The sequence below is a fragment of the Diplotaxodon limnothrissa genome, linkage group LG15, assembly GCF_057381915.1.
Source record: "Diplotaxodon limnothrissa isolate DT_005_m linkage group LG15, D_limnothrissa_male_GT1.1, whole genome shotgun sequence".
NCBI classification, from domain to species: domain Eukaryota; kingdom Metazoa; phylum Chordata; class Actinopteri; order Cichliformes; family Cichlidae; genus Diplotaxodon; species Diplotaxodon limnothrissa.
In genome coordinates, this window is record NC_140610.1 from 13,945,460 (window position 1) to 13,954,742 (window position 9,283).

The window sequence follows — 9,283 nt, forward strand, 5'->3', positions numbered from 1 at the left end:
TGTGTTTTGTTTTTTTTCCTTCCATGATGACGGGTTGGTATTTACTGGTTGTGAGTATCCCAAGACTCATAACAGGATGTTTATCTGCAACTCCGATTCAGAACTGTATACTCACCCAAAAGGCAAGTTGAGGTTTCTTTTTGCTGTCATTTCAGTGCTTAACCCACTTACATATGAAGTCATGCTTGTACAGTAATAGTTACGTGAATCACGGGACACAATTACGCATACATACACAAACAGAAACATTCAGTCTCATGCTAAAAAACACATTTTAAAGCAAGCATCTTTGTTATTTTTAATGCATAATCACATGTGTAGTTGTTCCATCAAGACATTCCAGAGATATAAAAATCAAAATATCAAAAAATGTGTTGTTTTTTTGTACATTTTAGATTAAAAGTAATTGAATAAATTATCAAAGATCTATACATTTAATAAAAAAAAAGTCACTTTTTCCAGGCCAGGCTGGTTAAGTCTAGATTTTTCACATGCTGCGGTCTACGTAGAGTATAGGCTAGGAAATCCATGATTGAGATAAGGCTTTACTTCAAATAGGGCAGTAACAGACAGCTGCTGAGTTGACCTGTAAGGATTATATGGATGGATTAGCAGGACTGTCTTAGGGCTCTGATATGCAGCTTGACTCCAGCTTGATGCTGGCTGGATGAAGAGGTACAGGACTGCTGTGATGCAGCTGAACACCCGAGCGCTCTTTTGCTGATTTGTAGTTGGTTCTCTCAGCCTCCCTTCTGTCAGCATCCCGGTGGCCCGAGACACGGGTCTCTATCTTCTGTATTAGGTCGGTAACATTCCCCTTGTCCATATCAACCTCTGCAGCCATGGCTTCAAGCTCCTCTGCCGCCTCACTCATGTCAAACCTCTCAATCTCAGAGTTAACTCGACATAGCTCCTCTGACGAGTATCTGTGTGAGGCCAGGGGCAAGAGTGGGCAGAAGCCTTGGAGGTGCACTTGGAGGCTGCAGTAATGGAGATAGGAACAGGGGCAGTGAGGACAGCGGTGTGGTCGCTCGCCAGTGTGGAGGCGCTTGTGGAGTTTGAGGTGGATGAACTGAGTAAAGCGAGCAGGGCAGAGCTTGCAATGGTAAGGCTTCTCACCTGAGTGTAGCCGCTGGTGGGTCTTCAAGTTACTAGTGCTGCTGAATCGCTTGTGGCACACCTATGTAAAAACACAGCAGAAGGGAATCTCTGTATGAGTCTTTATTTTGTTCTTAGTCACATAACCTCTGCGATGTTTCAATGTTTTGTTTCTGACGTACAAACCTTTAGTCCACCTACGTATTTATTACGAGAGTGATATAAGGCGTCTAATGCTTTCCAGCAATTTCCGACAGCTGCAGCCTTACCTTGCATTCATGGGGCTTTTCTCCTGTGTGAACCAGGTAGTGTTTCTGCAAGTGTGCTAGCTGCGTGAAGTTCTTATTGCAGGTCTGACACCTGAAGGGACGCTCCCCGCTGTGTACTCGCAGATGAACCTGAGAAGATGTCGGAGATATGATAATTTATTTGTTATCGATCAAACTCAGGAAATCAGAGGAACTGGTTAATTCAATTATACTATACTCCAGTCACTGTATTCAACTGGTGGTTGTCATTTTCTTTCGCACTGCTTTAATGTGTTGAAGAGCAACTAACCTTAAGGTTAGACAGCTGCCCAAAGACCTTTCCACAGATGTTGCATTCATATCGGATCTTTCCATTCTGCCTCATCAGAGGGTAAGACAGGGTCTTGTAGCCAATTGTCTGCCCACTTTGCTTTGTCTTGCTTAGGTCCATTGTATCCTCAGCTTCACTTTGAGTGGCAGAGGTAAAATTGGAAGGGAGGCAGTTTGAGGAGGCTGCCATTCCCTCTTGCGGCGAGCATCCTCCAGGTGTGAGAGACGGCTGTGCTTCACGGATTTTAGTGACCATAGATGAGGCGGTGGATGTGGCAGGCACAGCGAGGTCTGTGTGAACGTTGGTGGGAGGGGAGTGTTTGAAATCTCTGAGGTCGTGTGAGGGTATGCTGAGGTAGGCTCTTCTTTTGGATATGAGGTCCTTGTTGTCTCTGTGCTCACGGATTGGTGAAAGAAAGAGGTCTGGTTTGGAATCAGAAAGTGCACGTGTCAAGTCTTTGCAACCACTGGTTAAAGGCGATTGAAAATGTGCATAGTTGTGAAAGGGCGATACATGGGGTGAGACTGCCAAGTGAGGTTTCAGTTGTTCACGATAGAATGGATATGAATGAGGTAGAAGGCCAAGTGAGTAGTGGGGCAGTAGATAGGGGCCGTGCATTAGAGTAGAATTAGCAATATCGGGCATACAGGGATCTTGGTAAGGCTTTGCTACGGGAGGGCCTTGACTGTGCTGAAAGGCAAAGTGGACATTAGTAGGGACAGGAATGCTTAGTGCTGGCCTTTTGGCAGCTGGAGGGCTACAGGATGGCAGAGGTGGTAGAAATGCATATCTATTAGCATGCATAGATTTGGAGATAGGCTGAGGTGGGTAGACAACACTGGGACATAAAGGAAAATCTGCTGAGACATTTGTCTGAGGCAAAAAACTGTCCACACGTCTGATGCAGGTAGAAGGGGATTTGGAGAGGTCATCTTGTAGGATTTCAGAGACCGTATGACCTCGTTTCCTTGTTGTCTTCTTCGCTGGACTCTGTTCTGTTAGACAGATAAGCAATAGAGAAAGATCATCAGAGACATGAAACTCATTTCTTAACATAGACTAGATGTAACATTATCATCGTTCAACTAACTGACACATGCAGCCATACAAGCACATATTCATCTTATCAAGCACACGTGTTGTATGTTTTCTTTCTTAATCACTATGCACGTTTGCTTTCAAAAGTACCTACGCTAGCCAAACAATTTACTTTAAACTTCAGGAGATGCACTTTTTTTTTTTATCAGATGCGACTGTTTGAATGTCCCTGACCTTTGCACTCTGTTAAAGTGGACACCAGAAATGAAACAATGGGGATCTGATCATGATACAGATAGCACAGAGAGCAAGAGTGAGTGGATACAGTGTGCTATTTGCATTAGAGGGCTGGGCAGTTGAAGGTGTATTTTCTGTCACAAGACAGACAGGATACACAGTGTACAGGAGACAAAAATCAACTTGTCATTTGGAAGTGACAAATAAACTACAGCTCCCAAACAGATAGAAACGATTTTATAAATTGGATTGAAAATCTGGATTGAAATTTGCATTTCATCTAGGTAAAAAGGTACTGCTTCACTGACTTTACCACAGAATAAGCAAGGGACTCAAACCGACAACAGAGAGGAAGACCAAATACATTGGTTTGCATGTACATTTCACCTACTTTTAGACACAATTAACCCACAACCCACACAAACAGCACATCTCTTATCTTTTGTTCACTCCCAGGTTACCCTGCCCCCACTCCAGGGAGGCCAGCTCTCAGCAAACAAACAGCCAACACTGAGTGAGATATCAATCTGTCAGCAGGTCACCTTGTCAGGAAGTTCAAGTAGTCAGTAGAGAAATTCCTACCTCGCTTCCTCCTTAAGAACCAAATAAATAAAGGGTGTCGTGCCAGAGTGCCATCAGCACCTCTAGCGGCCTCTTTTTGTGACTGTGTTTGAATTAGTATTTTTCTGCGTGGTCTTTCTGCTAGCATGCACATTCCTACTGTTTGTGAATGAATGCCAAATGCTGTCTGGCTGAATGAGCTGCCGGCAGCCTTCTATGTGGGAGTTTAAAAGGGAAACTGAAACATTGCTTAAAATCCTGAAATTGGTCTCATCTTACGCCAGTACTGCTGCTGCACCTGGAGACAGCTCTTCTCTGCTTTCAAGTCTCCACTATCCTCCTTTGTCTTCTGCGTCAACAAAGGAGCTATGGGTGTGACGGAGTAAGTTCTTAAACACGTACACAAAGAGTGTGTCAGTCGGCTGGCGTTTTGACTGGGGGCCTTACTTCACAATGACAGAACAAACCAGATACGTCTCGATGCGCGGGCACCGTGTTAGTTTCTGTTGACTTCAGCAGCACTCGGTCCTTGCGCATTCCTAAATTGACAACACACACAAAAACACACGCACTCACCGTTTTTGTCAATAGCCAGCTGTCCCAGTGGAGGGTAGTTACAACGCTGGGCAAACTCAGAGCAGTACCACACCAGAAGCTCCTGGCCTGGCTGAAGTCGTTTGGTGGTGTAGAAAAAGATGTCCAAGCCACTCTGGCATGCAACCAGGTTCTGCTCTTCCACAGAGCATGCTGGATTGACGTAACGCATCCAGTTGCTCCGCTCTTCATGCAGCCCATCCAGAATGTGGTGTAAGCGCCCCTCTGAGAAGACCTATAGCGTGAGCAGAACAAGAGATCAGAAATAATTCACTTGATTATTAGAAGTGAACCTGAAACCATGAAGTCACAGTTTCCTCGCGCCTTTATGGTAAATGCTGTAATTTCTTTCATGTTGGATAGGCGCAAGTCTTTGCAGCACACAATATGAGTTACAAAGGGAACACTCAAAAAGAATTTCTCTGTATGACTGGATTGTAGTATTGGGTATACTGTTTCACCCACTCCTTACTCTCACCTGTTACATTCACGGTGAAGTTATTCACCTCCTCCCTTCCTCTGCGATTGTACAAAAGTGTTCTTTCTGTGCTGTTGCTTGAGTCATGGCTGTATTATTAACAAATTGTCAGACTGTTGCAAAATTTTGGTTGGAGTTGCATGATGTCAAGGTTGCTGAGTGTATGCTATAGAATTACTCAGGAGCATGTGTGCAATGGAAGATGCCCTGATGCTGCTGAATGTGTAACATAAACAGTTCTCAGGCTTGAAGCCACTTCCTTGCTTAGTCAGTGTGAGAGTTTGTTAGTTTGGAGAAGTGCGGACATGTGTATGGTGTATTTACTGGCAGTGATACCACTACTGTGAGAAGCGAAGACACAGGAGAACCGCTGCGTCACTGAAACCAAACAGCTGTGTGTGCTTGTGCGTGTGTGTGTGTGTGAGAGAGAGAGAGAGAGAGACAGAGAGAGAGAGAGAAAGACCTCAGACAGAAGCGCACAGAACGGGCAAACACACTGACATATATGGTGCATGCACTTTTGAAAGCTATCAAGGCAAATGGCATTTAAAAACACCAGACCATTGCCAAATTTGACTCATACATTGACAGGATGTCAGACGTTGACCACATTTGCTAACTCGTGCCACGACATAGCCAAAGCAGCATCTCCAGTCAGTCAGAGATACAGGATGTGAACAGTTCTGAAAGGCACATCGTTGAATTTAACATTTAAGTTTGCAGAGTCTCACATGAGGCTTGCTTACCCTCCAAAAGTACTTCCTGTCGGCGTCTTTCGGCAGAGTTTCGTTGGTGTAGCTCTCACCCACCAAAGGGCCAAAGCGTGTTCCCTTCGGAATGATCTCCTTAGTCATCACCCCAAGCACCTGTTAAACAAAGAGAGCACATAATCGTCAAACAGCAGGTCAGTTAATAAAACAGAAGATCTGAGCGAGCAGTTACAGGCACGTTTAGTTGTTAAAACATCCTAAGATAGATGAGATTCTTTGGAATACAGCCTCCAAAGAATCTGGTCAATTCACTGAATATTTTTGTCCCCTGGAGACACTTATGTGGAAAAAGGCAATTAAGCAGGTTGTCCTTATTTTATAATATACAGGCTGAGAGGATTTTCAGAGGCTGTGACTGAATGTTTTCTCTCCTTCACATGTTAAATATTTAATAAGCCAATCGACCAAGTTATCTTTAGTTTCTCTCCCATATTAAAATTTCACTACTAGTCTTGTTCTGCTACTACCAGGTGTGAAACTCAGTCCTCTGTCTCAGTCCTCCAGGGTGGGGGAGAGTGGATAAGGTGTCATGGTCACACCCCAGCTAGCACCTTGAGCTCCATGTTAAAAAAGCAAAAGCCCTAAAGCGATGGTAGTGTATTTCTCTTTCATCTTTACACTGTAGACTCAGGCCTACAGTTTTGTCTTTAGTTTATCCAGATATTTTTGTCCTTGCATTCAATGACTTTGTCTAAAGGCATCATTTGACTTGCCCTTGTGTCACAGATTACTGTCATGTATCCTGTTCTTTAGCGTCAACCAGACATTTCTTATAAGAAGGTCAAAGTGGTAAATGCAGGTATTTTACTGCAGATGTCAGGGATACTTCCTCTGATCTCCCTTCCCTACACTTTTTGTAGAGGAAATTTAGTGTTTCCTTTTCATGACTAGTTCTTTGCGGTTAACCTTTTATCATGCATTTACCACACTATATGATTGTCAGTTCCTTATCCACTCACTTATTTATAGATGAGAGGATGGAAATAATTCTCCATGCTAGATGACACATATTTTACCTGGAAGAACATTTAGGGTATTATGTATATTATGGGCTTTTGCCTAATGGTGTAATTTTCTGCTGGAACAAAGGGATGGGAATCTAAGATAACTACTAATCATAGAGCCCTCAGGCTGAGTGCCCAGAGGCTTGGCTATTGTGTCTGTGTTTGCTTCAACATACACATAGCAGAGAGGAAAAGCTCAAATTAGACAACAATATGTCAAATACTTCCCACCGGAGGATAGATGAGAGGATGGAAGGATGTTGGAGTGACGCAAAGAATTGTCATTTACTAAAAACATCACATAGCTGCTTTGATATATTTGGACTGGGACTATTTGTCTTCATTAATGTCTTGCCTGTTTGTAAAAGAACAAACACGGAAGGCCTTGGTTACCTCTGCTGAGTCGTGGCAGCGTTTCAGGGCCAGGTTCCTGGGCAACGATCTCTCAGCTCGTGTCTTGCAATTGTTTTCGGACTCGCCTTCCAGAGGTTGGTCCTTCACGATGTAAGTGCAGTTCTCCTCAAAGTCTGCCTCGCTCCATGATGTCATATCAACATCGTGTTTTCCTGGCATCGCTGCAGTGGCACCCACAGTTTGAGCTGACTTCTCTGAGGTTAACATGATTGAGGTACATGAAGAGGCGGCCTATGGAAAATAAAGAAAAATGCTCTTAAATCCATATGATTCTATATCTGATTTTATTATTAAACGCTATTTTGGTTATACAGGGTGGAAGGCAAACCTTTCTTTCATAAAACAGCAGATGCAGAATCGAGTTGAGTTTTGAATGAATCTAAAAGTAGGTCCCAGATTGTGAAGTGTGATATAGAGAAGGAGGCAGTTGTGATGCTGTAGAGAAACTAACCTTCCCGTCTACTGCCAACACCGGACAAACAAACTTCAAAGTGGAACCTTCAAGTTTGCCCCCCTCTGTCCTTTACATCCTGTGACTCAGAATACAACCCCGGGGCTATAACAGAGGTTCCTGTGCACGTCAGCCCCGAAGCAGGACCACTTTCACAAGGAAACCCGCACTACCAGGGAATCAACCAGACTTCCTCCGAACTGACTGAGACTTGGCTGTCGGCCAGGTCTTAACACTCTATACTGACTATTTACCGTATTAAAAAGCCACAGAAGGGCTGCTAGAGTGAGATATGCCTGATTTCAGTCCACAAAAACCCCATAATATGAAGACACATGTAAAGAAAGAAAAACAAAAAAACCACCAATTGATCAAAAGCACAAAAGCAGTACGTCTGCTCATTGATTGCCAGCCCCGAAGTGGCTCCCTTTCCTAAACAACTGCTCTTACATGTCGAAACAAAGAAAAGAAGTGCCACTCTACTCTCTGTTTCCTTTTCTTTCTGTCCCTTATTTTCACTCTTTCCCTTCTCACGACATTGCGATTGTCAGGCAACTCAGCCGCGACAAAAGATACGGCTCCCAGACTGAAATAAAGAAGAGTGAAAAAGCGGATGGCAGGCTCGTGATTAAAAGGCAACGCTCAGATGTGTTGTCTGAGAACTTCTTCCTTTGTAGACTCATCAGTTTGCCTCTGAGATAGTGGTAGATAAGCCTGGTTCTTGCTAATATATGGTAAACACTCATGTGACTTACGTTCCTTACTGATGAGAGATAAAAAGTCAAGTCAAAACTTCACTCCTGAGGGAACGACTGCAAGGAATAGAAATTCTAAATTCTCCCCATTTATGTATAAATAAATCTACAGTCAGTAAGCTGCGATAAAAAAGCCCACCGCTCATCTTTTTGTTGTTTTCAGCACTAGTGGTAGAAACTGTACTCAGTGGCATATATGCAGCAATAACAAAAGAATGTCAACGGATTCTCAAATGCAAATAAAAATTCAAAGAGACGAGATTTATATATGATGTTACACCTTATATTTTTTTCTCTGAAGTGTCACCACAGCTGACTCGGAATGACTGTCACAAGTGTGACAGCTCACTCCGAAACCATTGAACCAAGTGACACAGCAGAAAATATATTTTGAAAAATCAAGACATGAGTCAAGAGCACACAGCTGTGGCTCGGGGGCGACATGTAACGGGGCTGTCTCTAGAAAGCACACTTTGAGATTGCACTTCGTGGGAGAGTGTCGTAATGCAGAAAAGAAAAGTCGAGCCAAAAACGTCTAACTCTTCTTAAACATGCTGAAAATATAGAACAATCGATATTATTCCTGTAAAAATTAAGAAGATGATCTGAGACAGATGTTGCAGACTTACTGTAAAGCCTTGTGAGGAGCCACACATAGGTCAGGCTGTCTGTGCCCTTCTTGAGCTTGAGTGTCTAGAAGCAACCAGTGGCTGTTCTCTGCCTCTTGTCTTCTCTTCCTCTCTCTCTCTCTCTCTCTCTCTCTGAGCAGACCTCAGTATACTGACTGCGCAACCGAGCAGTCAGTGTATGTGAGTCTTGCTCACATACACCGTGTGTGTGTGTTTGACAGTGTAAGAGAGAGAGAGAGATACACTCCCTTTCCTCTCATGCTCCCTCCCCCTCTCTCCCCTTTGCCCCATGACTCCTCCTTGGAGCGTGTTTGTGTGTGTGTGCATGTGCATGTGTGTGTGTCACACTCTTGCCCCGAGGCAAGAGGTTTTCTCCAGGGAGGCTGTCACACAGCTATGTCCGGATCAAACAAATGCATCTTCATTTTCAGTCTGTTGTGGATTGGAAGAGGGCATACCTGTGTTATGTTAGCGAGTCAAGGACGCGCAGAGGAAATTAGATCATTTATTTGTAAATTGTAGGTTTAAAGTTAGTCAGATTAGTCGTAATTCATGTAGTCGTGTAATAAGGACATCTTACATGAAGAATGTTGCAGCAACATAGAGATTTAACAACCTGTAAAACTTCATCGTCTGTAATAGTCTTTTAAACGAAGCAATTGTTCTCTAGGTTCT

At 43.6% G+C, this 9,283-nt stretch overlaps 1 protein-coding gene across 1 annotated transcript; it reads right to left on the reverse strand.

Annotated features, from left to right (window-relative positions):
• Positions 1–547: 547 nt before the first annotated feature.
• prdm1c (PR domain containing 1c, with ZNF domain) lies at positions 548–8,635 on the reverse strand. The gene is made up of 7 exons (XM_085372513.1): positions 8,609–8,635; positions 6,753–7,004; positions 5,332–5,451; positions 4,090–4,342; positions 1,657–2,672; positions 1,368–1,496; positions 548–1,180 (listed from the first exon to the last, which is right to left on the reverse strand). The coding sequence occupies exons 1-7, from the start codon at positions 8,633–8,635 to the stop codon at positions 623–625; spliced, it is 2,355 nt and encodes a 784-aa protein (XP_085228639.1). The 3' UTR covers positions 548–622.
• Positions 8,636–9,283: the final 648 nt, after the last annotated feature.